The sequence below is a fragment of the Semicossyphus pulcher genome, unplaced genomic scaffold (assembly GCF_022749685.1).
Source record: "Semicossyphus pulcher isolate SPU_LCO1_2020_fin unplaced genomic scaffold, fSemPul1.0.p SCAF_22, whole genome shotgun sequence".
NCBI lineage: Eukaryota > Metazoa > Chordata > Actinopteri > Labriformes > Labridae > Semicossyphus > Semicossyphus pulcher.
In genome coordinates, this window is record NW_027211696.1 from 7,866,120 (window position 1) to 7,884,923 (window position 18,804).

Consider the following 18,804-nt stretch of genomic DNA (forward strand, 5'->3'; position numbering starts at 1 on the left):
TGACATCTGTGTCTCTACCTCCTCTGAGGCAAAGTATCTTCCCTCCATCGCTCCCCTCCCCCGCGCCCTCCAACATCGGCCTGCTTTAACTCCTCTGTACCTCCTCATCCTCTGTGCGTCTCTTCCAGTGAACTGAGCCATTGTTACTTTTTGCACTCTTCATCAGTTACACTACCGGCCTCCTCGTTCTGCCATCATCCTGATACCCAACAGAAACTATTTCTTTATCTTCATTTTGTCTTCGCCATTCCTCTTGCACTTCATTTTATATTGCTCTTCATACACCCGTCCCTCTCGTTCTCGCTCTGCCTCTCTGTACACACTGGACTGCAGCGGGGGCTGTACAAGCCTCAGGGTTCAATATGGCCCATTTAATGTCCTCAGAGACACAGGGAGTAAAAAACAACAGGAATATGTGGTGTGAATAATAAACAAAAATCTACTAGTTTTTCACATTTAAAGTGAGTGTATTATGCTTAAAAATCTGTTGTTTGTAGTTTCTTTTTTACTGTTTTGGGGTCATGTCTTATTCCCTCCAGTCCTCCACATCACCAACACTCTGCAGGGTCAGACAGCCAAACTAACTTTCATGGCAAGTGGTGCAACACACACACAGCTGCTGCTCTGTGTTTGGAATATTCTCTAATATTTGGTTTATGTGTGACATCTCGGGTGAAACAAATAAAATGAAAGCAGCAAAACAGCCTCAGCTCTTGAAAAAAAGTAAGTGGATGTTTATCTGCTGTTTTAGGTCAAACATGACTTGTCAAGCTGAATAAACGTCTTACTGGGACGATGAAATACTAAAATTAAAGAGACATAAATTGCAGACATTACTTAGATACACAAACAAGCATCAAGAGGTAACAGAAATATACGTTCAAAATGTATGTCTTTTATTTTGAAAATCTTTCAAAAACTGAGATATATTAAAGTACAAAACATTTGAACAAATGTATTAACTTAAATGACTGTATATCTTCTTTAACACTAATTTAAAAAAACGGAAACATTCACATTTAATTGTGTTATTAGTGTCATGTGTCATGCCGATAAATTACTTTAAAATGCTAACGAAGCTTCCATATACATCCTTTACTGTGCTGTTGCAGTGACAAAAGGGAATTTGTCTTTCATTTTCGATCCTGAATAATTCCTTGGCTTCCGTATCGTTGATCACATCTTGCGTCCCTATTAACCTCGTCCCCTGGCGCAGTTTGGTATCACTGAAAGATTCATCAGCGTGCTAAATAATTAAGCACACAGCAGCTTGGGGCCTACAAGGTGAAGAAAGAGCTCCGTCATCTGAATCATCTGAACATTTTGACCACTCATCTAATGAGCACTTTCTGAAGGACAGTATTTTAACAATTAAACGAGACAATCAGGGTCACATGGAACCATCGTGAAGCCAGAAACTGATACTTGGACTAAACTCAAGTTTCCAGTTGGAATGAAAGCCTTGCTGTCATCAGTTGACTGATGGGATAATTAACTGATAGCTCCAATGAACCAAAGCACAATTCATAATATTCCATCATTAAGTCAGTCAGCTCCCCTTAACTCTTACTTCAGTTGTTATCTGACAACTTCTAATAGCTTTGATTAAGAACATCATAAAGGATTGAAATGCAACTTTCAGATCATCATTCAATGTATGCTCAAACTGTCCAAACTTATGGATCCCAACTTCTTGGATCTGATCATCAGACTGTGTCCGGATACTTTTGCAAGACGGTAGAAGTTTACATTTACAATCCACACAAGTCTCCCAACAAATGTTAACATTATGTTACTGTATATTACTACTTGAATACATATGTGAATATACTCTACAATAAGGAATCTGGAGCTACAAACTTGCAAGTACACTGCAGTGGATCATATCTTGCTTTTTACGAATGACGAATAAGTCTCAAAACATCAGCAGTGCGCATGCCAGATACTCTAACGGTTTTTTTAAAGCTGCATCTCAATACTAAGACGTGTGAATTTAATGGTTCTACAATCTCCTTTCTGAGCTACATGATTGCAAAAGGCCGGGTGTGTGTTGATTTGATTGGCCAGTGCCTTTTGAACCTGAAGCAGCTGTAGCATCTCTTGGGGTTTGCAACGTTTTCATCCCCCACAACAGCCGCCTTACAGCCCTTACTTCAGCCTCCAGTCCTCGTTTGTTGGACACCTGCGGACAAGACCGCCTTTGATAAAGTGCAGTTTAGTTTGTCCTATTCCAACTAGTTCCAGCCCCAGTTCATTGTTGTGCTGAATGCCTCAGACACTGGTGCCATACTCTCCCAACATACTCATGCTGAAATAAAATCCCAATGTATGCATTCTTCTACTTGATGCTTTCTCCGACAGAAAGGAAGTATGATATCAGCACTCATGCTGGCTATGGATGAAAGGGCACCTCTTGCTGAGGGTGCTGAAGGTTTAACTTGAGTTCTTGAGTTATCATCCAGGTTCCTGGAACCTCAAGCCCAATGCCCTGTCACAAGAATGTATTGTCCAGTAGACAGGTTGTAATCCAGACCCGTTCCTGCCACCTACTTGCTTCTTGGAAGGTCCATTGCCTGGTGAGACCAGCCCAGAGTCTACAGCCAGCCATAAGCATTCCCAACTGCCTGTTTGTCCCCGATTCTGCCAGCTTTCGGGTTCTCCAATGGATGTGTACTACCCTCATCACCAGTCATCCTGGTATCAACAAGATACTTGCCTTCCTCCATCAATGGTTCTGGTATTCTACCATGGATACTTAAACTCAATCCTTTGTCTCTGCCTGTTCTGTCTGCACTCAAAATATATCATATACTAAAACCAGCCCCAGCCCTTGCCACCCTCTGAATATCCGCAGCTGTCCCTGATCCTATGTTGCCCTTGATTTAGTCTCACTCCATCTGAAGTCATACCCACCATCATAGATTGTTTTGCCAAACTTGCTCATTTCCTTGTACTACCCAAACTACCCTCACCTACCCTCCTGATGGACCATGTCTTCTGCCACCATTGTATATCATCAGACAGTTTGTCCAACAGGGGTATCAAGCTTACCTCTCAAGTTTGGAAGGCATTCTGTGCAGCTCTGAGAGTCAGCCTTTTTTCTGGATGTCCTCCACAAACCAATTGCCAAAAAAGCGTGCCATTCAGAAACTAGAGACTGCACTCTGCTGCATCACTTCATCTTATCCACCCACCTGAAGCTCATGGCCGCCCTTGAATGAAAACGTACCCATCTCCCTGCTCAAGGCCTTCTCAGGTCTCTCTCCATTTTACTGTTCTTTCAGTTCCCAGTGTCCCTTATTCCTTGTTCTACCGCCTCCGTAACACCTCGAAGCAGGGTAGCACTATGCCTACACCATAGCCCAGAACTAAGCCAACCGGTATGGCACCCCTACAAGCGGTTGCTCACTTGACCAGAGGGTTTGTCTCCTTTCTAAAAAATCTTCCACTCAAAGTGGAATCTAGGAAACTGGCTCCATGTTTTGTTGCTCCCATTCAAATTGAGTCCATTAGTCAGTGATTAGCAGGTATCACTATCTGTAAATACCATATCTGATTTTTTAGCTTGGCTTCTTAACTAGCTAATTAGCCAGCTAATAATTTAGTGATATTTATACAGTAGACTGTATAACTGTAACTTTTATGACTTAGTGCTTGCTAACCCCTTGCTCTTTTGTCGCAATATGGTCACTTCTGGCTCCAAAAAAACACCCAAAAGATTATGGCCAAATGCCAAACTTGAGGCTTTAAATTGTCCTCAAACCAACGGGTGATGTCACAGTTGCTACATGCACTTTTTTATACAGTCTATGGCACTGCATCACCTTGTTCAAAGTGCCAAGTTTAAAAGGATGCAGGTGTGATCATCACATACTCAGTATTGAGCAAGCCCTACAGTCTGTACTGAACACAGACAGCCCCGAGAAGAGGTCTAATGAAGCAAATTAAGTGATAACACCCGTGAAGGTGAGCAGGAGCTATAAAGTGTAAACACAAACTTACCCTGACAATGAATATCAGGCTGTTTCTTCAAAATGTCTCACCTGAAATTAAGAGGATGTTTTACCAACACATCATTTAATGGTCCATTTGATAGCTCGTTTGCCACATCTGACATTTAAGCTGTCAGATGCAAAGTGTCCATTTCTTTGAAATTACTCTCTGAATAGGTTTGTTTAAAGACATGATGAGACATGGTGATGTGTTCATGTACATATTTCCAATGAGCCGCAGCTGTATGAGGGAGGCGTTAATTCCTTTGAGCTTAAACTGCTTAATATCCACCCACTCCAATAATGGTTTCATCTCAGTAAATGGAGGGCTGGTGCAGTTCAATCAGTGTAACTGTTGCGACACAGCAGGTGTGTTCAAATGTGATGGATAAAATGACTGCCATAAAGGCTGCAAGTTTAAACAAATTCACTTAATGCAGCTCTAGTTTAAAGCACAATTTTAGTAGGTAATTAATAATACTAGCATAGATGAGGTGAGAAAATTAGCTCCATAATATGGTCGTTATAGTGTCCTTATAGAGCAATAGATGGCTCTGACGTGTTAGGACTCTATTTCTTTGCGATGATGCATTAGCTGTGAAATAAAGTGGATAATCCAAATTGTCCTGAATGTACTCCTTCCACTTTCAGGAGCTGCTCTATTCCATTACGCTTTGTCTTTTTGCTCTTCCGGAGTGACTCAGCTGGATGAACTTTTTTTTTCTTTTTTTTGTGGAACTACTTATGCCTCAGAGAAAGAAAATATAATTATCGTCACTCATCACTCATCAACCTTCAGAAGGCATTCAAGTGCATGTTTGCAAGCATATGAACCAAACTACACATTAGCAAGACAAGGCAAGTGTCTGTTCGGGATAATGAATAATTCTCCTGGAGAATTAAAGGTTACAGGCAGCGAAAAAAGAGAAATTGCCTTTCACTGAAACATCCAATGGACTAATAGCAGTAAAGGTGCCATGTATGTGTTCTGTAGGACAGTGGATTTAAGTGAAAAGGGGTTGGCAAAGGTTTGTCACAGGATGGGTCAGAATAATAACAATGCACTATGTATAGTAACACAATGACCTACAGTATGGTATTGGTGCAAAATATGCCCCTGCACTCTCTCAGAGCTTTTCAACTATGAAAATGTAAATTATGACGCATTGATTTGTAATTTACTGACATTAATTGGCTTCATCATTAAAAATTTAGGTATAGGATCGAACTCCATGGGGTTATAAGACAGTGCTGTAGGCTCTAACACCAGTTATGATGAAAAGAATACCTAATGCTCATGCAACAACAGCAATTAACATTAATATGCATGTGTTTTCTGGGTAGGTTTTCTGTTTACAGGTCTTGTAAATGTCATGAGTTGCTCTTTAACATCCTTGCTGTGGGCAAATTCACTTACATGAACATGAACGTCCCACTGATAAAGAAAACATTTTTAAAAATGTGTTTGTTGTCTCATATAATGTTCAAAGACCTGCCATACCACATAAAGGAACATGGTTTCAAACTGAATTTCAATGTGAGTCTCAGAGCAGGCAGGTCTTCAGGGTCATCAGGTGGATACTCTTTAAAGGAGCAATTCAGCCCTGGAAAAAGCCACTGTCAGTCAAAGCTGGTGTTCTCTGTAATCGATAGACACAATAATATTTGAAATTGGCGCCATTGCTGTGGAGAAAGTTGTTCAAACAGCTTGTGGTTTCGGCCATTCTACAAACGTACATTCCTACAACACCCAGCATGCATTGCGCCCCTGCCTTTGAAAGGAACGGCCCAGTGAGAGACGCTGGAGTGAAGTACTACTGTTTCCGAGAATATACCGGTGGATCGTCTAAAAAATCTTCAGGTCTGTAGTCTACATTTCAAACCTGACGATTTTGAACGAGACATGACATCGGAGGCAGACATCCTAGATTGAGGAATGACGCGTTTTACGTAGTCTGGTGGAGGTTTTCCAGGGCCCATTGGAGAAGCCGATAGCGTCCTCCACAGAGCAAAATTTGTATTTTTTTCTACCATAATGGCATTAGCTCCCCATAATAGCATGATAGGACTGAGGTTGAAAAGTGGCGAACTGGCCCTTTAAAAGACTGGTGTTCTGTTAACTTAAAAACACCCATCTCCCAGAACCACCGCCTACTTCCACTGCACATACACTGTCAACATAACTACTTCTTTAGCTTCAGCTCCACTGTTAGCTACCTCCATGATTCTGTCCTGTTTCATACCTTTTCAGCTAGCAACCATTTAATTCCACTCAATGCCCCCGTGAGCTGGGATCCACATACACCTGACAGCTGTTTCTACATGATGTAATATCAGAAGTGTTTCATATATGTAAGAGAGCATATCTAGTCTGCTCTGGACTGCAAAGATATAATTGCTGAGCATATTTTGACCATTTGTAATGTTATTTAGCTCTGTCGACCTTCGACAACATCTCGAATTGAATTTACTTTTAACTTACCTGATTTTCTTTCCTTCAATGTCATATGTGAATCTGCAAGAACAAAAGCAAAGAACTTCTTTCTTTTTCCTCAACTGCATGTTTCCTTTGCCTCAATCTCTCTTTATACCCTCTTGTCTATAAAAATCCCGGTACACAGAAAATCACGTCGCAGTGACAAGGTAAGGTTTCCAGCTAAGTCTCTTCTTTCCTTTTCTTCTTTCATTCCCATCTTCTAAACAGGCCCTGCTTTGCATGAGAGACTGTTCTTGCACATCTAGCAGCCTCTTCTTGCCTTTGATTCACACATTGTAACTCCTCTGTTTATTCGTGGCCTTTCTATATGGAACTTAAATTATTTTCTATCCTACTTAACTTTTTGATGTCAGAGCATATTATTCTTGCTAGTTTCTCTACCATTGAAATAGGTACATCTCTGTAATGGGCCACAACAATCATGGCAGCAGACCAAACTCCAGGCACCAGAGTGAGTCTCCATTCTCTTTATAGCATCCACTACCTGCTGTCACAACCCCTGTATCTGCTCCTTATCTTTAAGAGCTGCCTCATACCAGCTTGACTATTACTGGCTTCTCTAACACCCCCTTCATCTTTATAAAACATCTTCCTTGAAAAACCTTTAGAATAAAAAAAACATCCTGATTACTCTGGCTTCACCTGCATCCTCTCCCTTTCTAATGAAATTAATGATTTCACATAACTGCTTCTGTCTGAGTACGCCACAAATTTAGTACCAAAAAACCCCAGATAATGAACAGATCATGTTGGGGATAATGTTTATATTGTGAACACATGACTCAAGAGGTTTACAACTGAAAATATACACTCTATATACTATCTCCCCCTTGTGGTGAAGTTCTAACTGGCCGTTGGCAGCACTGGACTGAATGTAATTCAATCCTATCAGTATTCTCTTCTTCAGCATTGTAATGATTTTTAATCAAACATATGTATCATTGATAAGCACCATACAAAGTACATTTAAATATACTTTTTATATACTGTAGACTGTTTAAATACCGTATAATCAGATTCCTTCACTATACCTGTACCGCTGTGTAGTCTGCAGTTATCTGTATATTGCTTTACGATCTGTATCCTTTATCTCGAGCTATATCCTTAGACCCGTGATTCAGATATGGGAAATGAAAACATGTCACTGTAAATTCAAAATAACATATACGGCCCAATAAATAGCAATGACATTGAATGGTTTGCCGGGGTTTTGTCCCAGCTGAGGGTCAGCACCACGGACAGAGACCGCCCATGCCACCTTTGCCAAATCAAATTCAGCACCCAGGTCAGTGACTTCCACTCTGGACCACCAGGGACTGTCAAGTTCAGCTTCATGTTTAGGACACAAACATTAAAGTCAGAAGATCCTCTGAGACGCTCCAGGGCCTGCATGCTTCAAGAGCTGCTGCTTGTGTTGTGTCTCTCCAATCAGGCCCAGATTGGTGGATGATTTATAACAGAAACTGGCAGCATCTGAGATCAGTGTCAAGAGCAAACAACGGGTTTGGGTAAGGACCAACTAAACTTGTTAATTAGAGAGACAACAAACACAAACAAATGGTGACAAATTGTTGATCAAGATATGGCGGCACTTGTACCAGATCTTTCAGATATCACGTGAATGTGTTGTTCCCCATGGACTAACAATGTGTGATTGTGTGTATTATTGGATGGATTATCAGATTGGCTCCCTTCTGACTGGCGGACCTGATAATCAACCCGCCCACATGCGCAGTCTTGTTTGTCGGAAACTCAAACTGTGGCACTTTGGGGTTTTTTGCTCACTTCACAATGTCCTCTCTCTTTGGATCATCTTCCAGTTGAGGTTGAAATGAATCAAGTCATTCACTTATTGAGTAATTGGCAGAGGTTTTGTTTTCATGACAGTCATATGACCCCCAGTCTGGGCCTGTGCCACTGTACACAGCTTAAGGGTAAACCTGCCATCTGGGGAATCTGGGGATTTTGGCTTGTCTACATTGTCTACAACATCAAAACCACCAAGAAAACAAAGAACTCTCATTGTGTTCGGTAAGATTAAGTAGCCTGGTCGAACCTGCTCAGTACAGGTATCACATCAAATCCATGTCACCCATCACTTTATTTCCTGCTTTCATTTACCGAGCTGCCGATGACAAACCAGTTCTGTGATGATGTCAACGTTTCATACCTTTAAGATGCTTTTGGAGATAAAAAGGGGATGAGGGGGGTTTTAAATTATTTTTGCCAATCTGAAGCCAAACAAGTGTGAGTGTGATGTGTTTACTGCAGTTATTATCAAACTGCAAAAAAGGTCTGTTTTTTGTTTTGTCTAACATTGAATGGAACATTCAAAGACACAGGTGTAATTTGTTAAACAGCCCCTGGCTGTTTTTGCACACTCCAGATACTTCATACCCAGAAAAACAGTAAGATCATCCTTCAGTTGTACCCAAAATACTGTTGTCTTGTTTAAAAAATCATACATGATTCATACATTATTATACATGATTTTATCAAACAAGAATGAAATACTGGTACTTAAGACATCTATACATCAACATACAGAAACAAAAATTCAAAACTTCGTTATCATTGTTAAAAGTGCCTATGCTTTATATATATATATATGCAATTAGCATAGTTATTATAGCACCAAAGGGTCCATTTAGGAAATACACACAATTTGTTATGTTTTGTGCTGAATAATAAATATGAATTATGTTGCTGTTAGGAAAGAAAAGATGATCATTTAGATGTTTTGTGTCGAATGTTTCATGGTCATGATAGCCTACTTTGTTCAAAAACCATGCCACAGGTTAGGATGACACAACTAAAATAGCGACACAGAACTTTATTGACAAAATTATTCAAATACCAAGCAGCCTGATGTGGTCCACGTAGCAGGATTTCAGTTTAAAATCACTGACACAGAGGTCAAATACAGTATCTATAATGGCTCTGAGGGGGGAAGTTGCCTGTTTTTCCAGATGATTCTCTTTTCCTCACAATCAGGGTGGGAAGCTTAAATGCTGTTATAATGTCAAACTTCTACTTCTTCTGGCTGTAAGTTGTTTAAACATAGGGAATCTGAGAAATAAGATTTAATTTCACTGTTTCAAACACTAAGTGGATTGTGTGTTGTGTAAAAGATTAGGAAAGGTGTAAATAGCTAACGTAATGTTAGAAGGAGGTGGTTGAATGCTAACGTTAGCTTTTGTTTGACAGTAGCTAAAGGGTAATATACATTTTTTTTTTTTTTTCAAAATTAAATCTGTTAACTCTTTTCCTATCATATGTTATATTACTTTCGGAAGGTATAGGCTATGTAAGGTAGGCTAAATGTTAGCTTTCAGGCATGTCCTAGCTAACATTGTACGATGTCTGACGGAAGCTAATAGACCATCAAATATTTCGATATTCGGCCCGATGTCTCGCCGTATTTTAACTGTTTATTACTGTTACATAGCATTATGACATTTTACTGTGTTTGAGCTTCCTAACCATCAGGAAAAATGCAATGCTGCTGTGTGAATACTGTATGGTCAATCATGAGAAATGTTGGGGTACAGATAAAGCAAATGGGAGTAAACTTTCGGTCAACAATGTTGCGCAAGAGGGAAACCAACATCCGGTTCATCTTGAAAGAAACGCTCTCCCACGATGTCTGTAACTGATTAAAACACTTCTCTCTTCCATCATGAACCAGTATCACTTCTGAAATGACACTACCCCGCTAACAACTGGGAATTACCGTGACGTCATGTCTGTTGGGAAGTGGGATATTTCCCCAATCTCGGAGGGGTGAGAAATTAACACGGCGTGCAGGATCATTAAGATGTCCGGCAAATCCGTCCTACATCTCCTCCCTTTCACTTCAGACCAGCGTGGAAGTTATTAAAGGGGTGGAGAAATAAAGCCAACTTTGGGATTAACGCTTCACTCTTCATTGAACGCGCGCGTGTGTGCGCACTGAAAGGCTACAGGCAGCAACAGTTCCCTCCACACAAAGTTTCTCCCCACAGAAAGTGAAATGGCTAAATACAAGCCCTGGCTGGTCTGCTGCTTCATCTTTGCTGGTTTAATTTGCACCGTTGCTCTCGTCTGTTTCTTCATCTCCTCATTTATGGACAAAGGATGTCCCGACGGCAGCTTCAAGCATGCGGCTGTGGCTGCAGACTCTCTACGGTGTTCCCAGATCGGCAGGTAAGGCATTCTTTTATAACACTCTCTGAATAAATAAAAAAAAAGTTTTTTAAATAAAGGTTTCCTTGAACACGTTTAAACCCTAAAATAAAACTAGACTTTAGTTATTCAGAGCTCTGCAGTCTGAGTGAGATAAAAAGCTGAACTGAGCAATGGGATAAGCTGTTTAAGAGATTTGATAGGCTCTGTTTGAAGAATGGAGATAATACCTGCAGGAGTGTGCAGACAGGCTGTTATTCTCCTTGCCCCTTGTGGATTTCTTTCCACACTCTCCTGTTTGACGTGATGTTAAGATTTCCAAACCCACCCACTGATGTTTATCGCTTAAAGTGGAGTGAATAGACTTGGCTCTGTATCTGATGCACTTTCTGATGTAGTTATTGTTCTGTGGTGAGGCACAGAGTGAACTCCATCAATCAGTCATCAAAGTGATTATAAATAAAGGCGAAAGGTGGTTGTTTTTTAAACAGGAATGTGCATGTAGCTCTTCCGGCTTTTGTATTCAGGTGCAGACAGGGATCCTTTCTTTTCCTGTGCTCTGCCAAGATTTGTCAAGGGTTCATTTCCTTACAAAAGAGACAATGAGGTTGAGCTCTGAAGAATCTTGCAACATCTGATGAGAGGGTCTCTCAAGGACACAGTTTGACTTTGTTAAAATTCGACATGCTGACATATTGATGAGGAGCGATGAGATACAGTATTATAGAGTTATTGGTTATTATGCAGGAAGTTATAAGACATTTTAAGGCAGTCTGGTCAGTCAAACTTGAGAAACAGACAGCAAAAGTGTTCAATTGTATCCCCTTATAGTTTTTTTGTCAGTTGCAAAGTAGTTCCCCCTTATTCTGTATGTATTTTATTTTATTTCTTTTTTTTCCTTTGGATTTTAATGTTTTGTAAAGTACTCTGTAATGCTGGTTTGTAAGTGCTATAGAAAAAAATGCTAATTATTAATATTATTCTTTATATTCTGTCTGATTGAAGTAGAATCAACTCCAGTTTTCCTGTTCAATTGAATATATAATCACCAGATAAGTTCAGCTGAACCTTAATATAATAATAAACAGCCCCTCTTTAACTGTGTCCCTCTGTACACAAGATCCCATTCAAGAAATCATAAATTTAAGACATCGTCATAACGACATTAAACCAGTATCAACTACTAGATTTGTTGTTCTGTCTAATCAGTCCACATGACGCTCCTTTAATTAAGTCTTCTGATTCAATTTTCAAACCGCCTTCTCAGATTTTTTCCCCAGTTAAACCCATACACTACAAAGCCCCGACTCAGCCTGACCTTTCTGGAGCCAAAACCCGCCCCGCTGTATTCTCTCACTGAACACACCTGACTCCATGCCAAACTCTTAGTTGAAAAGCCCCATTCAGATCCTTTGGAGACAGTTCAGAATGAATCTGACACGTTTTGTTGTGTAATTAGATTGGATATGCCTAATTAAAACCAGTGAGTTGTAAATTTTTAAGTAAGACAGTTTACCTTAAGAATTAGGTTTAAAAGAAAAGCACTACCATGGCCAGCGACTTCCTGGTATGTTGCCTGGATTCTCAAGCATCAGGATGTGGTTTCAACTTGCCTCTTGGCATGCAGCACTCCGACACTCTGACTCTCTGAACCCTGGGGACTACTTTATGCAACTATACAAAAAAAACATGCACATGTGAGTCTGTGGGTGGTGAGTAGTTAATGACTAAACGTGTGTTCCCATAAATCCAATGAAAATGTCTGTTTTGCAGGCAGATGCTGCAGGAAGGTGGGTCGGCAGTAGATGGCGCCATTGCAGCTCTTCTGTGCACGTCTGTGGTGAATCCTCAGAGCATGGGGATCGGAGGGGGGTCTATATTCACCATTAGAGATAAAACAGGTGGGTCTTCTCATTAGTGTAACCTGAATTATGTTTCCTCTTAAATACTGATGACTTATTGGGCCGATTATTTTAATTGCTGATCTCTTCTCAGGCAAAGTGAAAGTCTACAACTTCAGAGAGACGGTCCCAAAGTCATTCAAACATAACCTGCTGGACAACTGTCCCAAATCGTTCGAACTGATCACAGGTAGGCAGACTAGTCCAACATTGTAAATTAGCTTACTGGCTACTAATGAATACTTTGATAGTTATTTCCATTGTTTGTTTATTGCTGTACTGTTTCCCTTCTGTATAACCCAGGCCCTGAGTGGATTGGCGTTCCCGGGGAGCTGCTTGGCTATGAGACCGTTCACAAACGGTACGGAAAGCTGCCCTGGGCCAAGCTGTTTGAACCAACAATCAGTCTGGCCAGGGAGGGATTCCCTCTGCCTCCATTTCTGGAATTTGTCCTAAGTATTCCCCTCGCCAAAACTCACGTGGAGAACTCCTCCCTCTGGTAAGCGTCTCACGTTCTGTCAATTCATGTTTATGACCACTGATGAAGTACAAGGGGTTGTGACCTTTATAAAGCTTTTCTCTCCTGAAACCATGAAGCAAAAGGCTCTCCTATAAAGCCCTAGTTAAACGCATTTCATGTTAGTTTTATGTAACCACCGGCTTAACCTTCGACAATGAGTATTTAACTTTCAGGAATTCACATTACATAATAGTTTCACCCTGATGACACGCTCATTTGAGCCCTTTTTAGATTAGATTAAATGATTGTCATATTATAAAAGCATCAGGGTGCACACTGTTGTTGTAATCAGAGCGTTTCAGGAGCAGGGTTTGTCTCCCGAGACATAAAAGCAGTGCTCACCTTCTGTTTCCTTCAAATGCAAGTTGTTAAAAGAGGTTAGTTAGGTGTTAAGTTATGTGTGAGAAAGTGCATTTCCTTTGGAGAATATTCATTAAGTGTAATTAAGCACAGGATATACATACATATAACTTGTGAATTGCATGAAATTGATGTCACTCATATGTTCTTTTACATGCATACTTTTTTTTCCAGTGAAATTTTCTGCAACAAGAACAAAACCGTTTTGAAAAAGGGAGACATCCTAAAGTTTCCTAAACTTGCAGAAAGCATGGAAATGATCGCAAAGCAAGGGGCTAAAGCCTTCTACACTGGCAAGATAGGACGTGACTTAATCCGAGACATAAAAGCTACGGGTGAGTGCCAACATAGATTGGGCAAGATGGGGGTGAATGTTTGAATAGTCAGAAAAAGAAAACATACCTTTATTTACTGTTAAGAAATGTGGAAAATTAAACATAAAGCAGAGAGGTGTTTACCACACAGGTGGGACATTGGAAATGGAGGATCTGGCGTCCTTCAATGTGCGGGTGGACGATGCATGGACGGTTCCTCTAGGAGATACTAAGATGCATATCCCTCCACCACCTGCCGGTGGCGCCCTGCTGGCCTTCATTCTCAGACTAGTGGAAGGTGAGATGCACTTTTAGCACTTATACAATGAATTATAAAGAAGTGAAAGTAAATAATATTGTTTGCTTAATATTCCTCGTTCTCCTTTTTCCACAGGGTTCTATTTGACTCCAAACTCCCTTCATGGGGACCAGAAGACTCAAACGTACCATCGTTTTGTAGAGGCAGCTAAATTTGCAAATGGACAAAAGAGTTGCATTCGGGATCCTTACTTTAATAACGGAAAGGTTTGGCTCTTATATATTTATTTTCTTCCATTGTTATCTGCAGTTCACCTCAGCTATAAACGGTGTTTCAGTGTCTTTGAGCTCTGTGTTTTGGTCACATGTCCTAAAGCGTAGACAGACAAACTTGGCGACTAGCTGCTGAACATATTGGAGCTTTAAGCTGCTATAGAGACAGATATTTTCCCCAGGATTTGTTGGTGAGCGATGCAGAGCTTAAGGAAAGGTGATATTGGAAGTGGTTAAAGGAAAAGTCCAACATTTTGAGAAATATACTTATTTGCTTTCTTGCTCTTCAAGCGTAAATGTGCAGCTAATTTAGCTTATAACAAAGACTGGAATCAGTGGGGAAAAAGTGATCAGGGCTTTGTCTAAATGTGTTAAGTCTTTAACTACCAGCACCATAATACAGTTTCACATATTGTCTTTGTTTTTACGCCAATACTAATATATGATTAGATCCTTTTTTTATTGGGAGACTGTTTTTGTTTTCTGCACAACACAGAAACAAGCTGTAGCTTTTAATGAAGGAAAGAAGCATACAAACATGGAGGAGAGTTATTTTGACACAGAATTAATATTTCTGTCCTGCAGCATAATATGCTGTTACGATTTCTCCGGTTGTGTAAGACTTTTCATTCCGTCACTATTTAAAAGAAAACGTCCACATAGACATGCATCTTTATCTGGATTTGAAATGACCTGCAGTTTATCCAAATTTGGTCATACTGCACACAACTCTAGCTAAAACAGTGACTAACTGATTACAGACATGTAAGTGGTTTCAATCTTCTAATCTACTTCTTGGCAAGAAAGCAAGCAGGCCTATTTACCCATATTTGGTTTGAATGAAGCCACAGACCTCTGTTGCATGTCATACTCCCCAAACACTCCCCATGCTTTCTGCCTTACACTCCAAACTGTCGAATGGGAAATGGAATGGGAATGGGAAAAAACATCTTTAAAAAGATTAAGAAACAAAACAATTATAGTGAAAGGAAGATGCATGCTGTAACCATGTTGTTGTATACTTTTACAGTCTCATTGTGATATTCTTCTTTCAGGGCGCAGATCATTTAATTGATCCTGCCTTCATTAATCGCATCAGGGAGAAGATTATTTCAAATCGCACCCATGACAACTCCTATTACAACATCACGCCCGCGTCTGATCACTTTGGGACGACACACGTGTCGGTGATCGATGAAGATGGACTCGCTGTCTCCGCCACCAGCACAATAAACCACCTGTGAGCAGATTTCTGATCTACTTAATATCATAGTCTACTACGATGTGATACATGTATGTTCAGTCCACTGTTTTGTGTTTTATAGGTTTGGAGGAGCCGTTTACTCTCCAAGCACAGGCATCATCCTCAACAATGAGCTGTCTGACTTCTGTGGGAGAGCGGACGCACTGCGGGCAGGTAAACTCACAGACATTAATGTCACCTTTCAACATATGACAACAGAATTAAAGACTTTCCTTAATGTCCTTAAAGTCATTTAGTCTCTTAACAGTCTGTTATGGTCATAGGTGAACAGCCTCCTTCCTCAATGACTCCTGTAATACTGGAGACAAAGTCTGGCGACCTCCTTGTGATTGGGGGATCAGGCGGGAGTATGATTACCTCAGCAGTGGCCTTGGTAACTCACCTAATCTCTGTCTGTAACTCTTTGTCTGATTTCTTATAATTTGACTTACGTGATTGTCTTTTCTTCTTACAGTCGATAATGAATCGCCTGTGGCTGGGGATGAATTTGGCGGACGCCATTGCTGAGCCTATAGTGTATATTGATTCCAATAATCATTTGACTTTTGAGAGAGTTTTAAAAATTTGGAAGTTTGACCAGGTGAGGAGCTCATGTTGTCTATTAATGTCATTCAAATTCACTTGACTCTAATGAATAACAATATGTTAATGCATTCTGATGGATATTACTAGGACATAATCCTACTAAATCACATTTAATTTACCTGTAAGCAGTTTTAAAATCAGAAGTGGAAAGGATAAGTGGTATTAATTTAGGTGTTTTGTGTGTCCTCAGTCAGTGCAAAAAGGCCTCATAGCTCTCGGACACCAAAACCGGACATTGCCGTTCTTCGTCAACGTTGTGAATGCTGTGGAGAAAGAGAAAGGATGCATCGTTGCCGTATCTGACAAGAGGAAGTTGGGGATGTCAGACGGTTACTGACCAAACAGGCAATGAAGAAGCACCTTATCTCAACACTAAAATCTACTCTAAAGACTGGCTGAACCTTGAGCCTTAAGAAGAAACAATGAATGTGCCAAAAGCCTGACAACAATCTGGTGCTGGGCTCTGTCCTGATGAGCAACACAATCAATCAGGAAACTTTTAATAGATTTTTCCATGGACAAGAAACAACTAAACTTACCACAGGTGAGCCATAGTACCTGCAGAGATCTTTGTAGGAAACACAAGTGGAAGATTAGCAGATCTTAACTACATAATTTGGACCTTATCTGTAGGTAAGATTTGGTCCAAATTTAGAGCAAATATTTACGCAAGCCCTGAGCGAAGCGAGAAAAAAAATCTGGTGATCAATTTTCTAAGTCTGATATAAATAGTTTTCACCTGTTAAAACAGGTGGAAAAAAAATCTTTCAGGTTATATTTTCTGCATGAAAAAAAAAATTAAGAAAAAACACCTTCAAAAAATACAATAATCCTATTTTTCCAAGGGCAAACTGCATGCATGCACAACTATGGCAAGCAAGTGTGGTCATAGGTGGACCAAGAAATCTCTGTGAAAGAAGTCTATGCTAATGTCTACGCTAATATCTTACGCTAACATCATAAGCTAACATCTTAAGCTATCTTCTTACACTAACATCATACACTAATATCTTACACTCACATCTTAAGCTAACATCTTAAGCTAACATCTTGCACCAATATCTTATGCTAACTTCTTACACTAGCATCTTATGCTAACATCTTAAGCGTACAACTTCCTCGCGCTTATTACCTGAACAGAAAGACTAGGTAACGAGCTTTAGCTTTTTAAAACAAACTTCTTCCTTTTTTTTTTAGCTTTTTCCGTAGCTTTAAACTTCATCTCACAGTCTTCATCACCAAATGGAGTTTGCTCAGTTGTCATTATTGTCAACCACTGGAAAGGCTGGAAGGTGGACCTTGACTTTAAATATCTTTTGGATAATTTGTAATATTCATCCACATAGTTGGCCATTTTCTGTAAATATGATAATAGAAAACAGTAAACTTTCCTTTGAGCTGATTTGAAACCTTTATATTTACACTTTTTTAGTCCAGCCAGTTGTTACACGCACACACACTGATGTCACATCATGTGAATCATAAAACGCACAGTACATGCATCATGAGGCAGTTACTTTGCTGCTAAGATCTGTTATTATGCACTGTATAGTAATAAACTTATATCACCCTTAGAATGTGTAATGCTTCTGCAGTATGAGCCATAAAAGCTAATCTACTGTTGTCCAACAAAGCAAAACCAACAGACATACCGTGCCGAGTCTTTTAATATCAGTGAATGTTTTCATATCTGACTGAAAGACTTAACTCTATGAAAGGACTGTTGAATGTAAATGAGCCATGTATGTGACCCTTTCAAAGTGACATCCTGACTGACATGTGAGGTGAAAACTTTTAACTGTGACCTTAAAGATTTTACTATTTGTATAGTATCCCGATGATGGTCCCTGAGCCTATTGTGATCTTTGTTCAAATATTAACAAAATTCATTTAAAAAAAATATTTAGTAGATTTACGGTGAACTAAATGATCTAAAACATGAGAATATTTCACTCTGCTATCATGTACTTTTGTATTTTCTGTGTTTTTATATATTGTAATATTTTATAAATTAATTACACATTTTTACAACATTTAACTGTGAATTTTGTGCTGTCATAATAAAACAAAGTCCAAACAAAGATGAACTCATCAGACGTTTTTCTCATACAAACTCAAGCTCGACCTCTGATACACTTTTCACTGTACCACCGCTCTGTTTATCCGTTATTGTCTGTATTGTATGATCAGCAATAATGTGCCTCATGTTTTCCTGTTTGCTTGTTTCAGAGCAGCACTTGTTCTCTGACACAAAGGAAGCAGTAATGAGATACATTTCAGTAGAAGGACTTATGAATTAGTAATGATTTCTTAAGTGGATTCTGCTCCGTTTTCCTTTGAGGCTCGAAATGTGAGTTATGAGAACATGCAAATCTGAGTCTGTGTGAAGCACCAATGTCTTTGTTGTATGACAAATGAGTTAATCTGGATAAGATGAGACCTCAGAGCTTGGGTGTCATGACATTAACAGCCATTTAAAGTAAGGACCATTTAGCACTATGCAGGAAATGTCTTTCATGTCTTCTCCTTCTTCTCCTGTGATGACTCTGTGACTTCCAGTGTCGTCATGCTTCCAGTCACAAAGTCCCCTGATGAGGCGAATTACCAAAACAGAAGTTATTTGATGTTCTTATAGACGCATTTAGTGTTTTGTAACATTCATAAAGCCATGCAAGG

General features: G+C 39.8%; 1 protein-coding gene across 1 annotated transcript; it reads left to right on the forward strand.

Moving 5' to 3' along the window:
• Window positions 1-10,393: 10,393 nt before the first annotated feature.
• Window positions 10,394-18,130, forward strand: ggt5b (gamma-glutamyltransferase 5b). The gene is made up of 12 exons (XM_069673273.1): window positions 10,394-10,674; window positions 12,427-12,554; window positions 12,649-12,744; window positions 12,858-13,053; window positions 13,609-13,769; window positions 13,900-14,046; window positions 14,143-14,273; window positions 15,335-15,519; window positions 15,605-15,696; window positions 15,807-15,916; window positions 15,998-16,123; window positions 16,319-18,130. Exons 1-12 carry the CDS (start codon window positions 10,502-10,504, stop codon window positions 16,463-16,465), a joined length of 1,692 nt encoding a protein of 563 aa, XP_069529374.1. The 5' UTR covers window positions 10,394-10,501; the 3' UTR covers window positions 16,466-18,130.
• The last annotated feature ends 674 nt before the right edge of the window (window positions 18,131-18,804 follow it).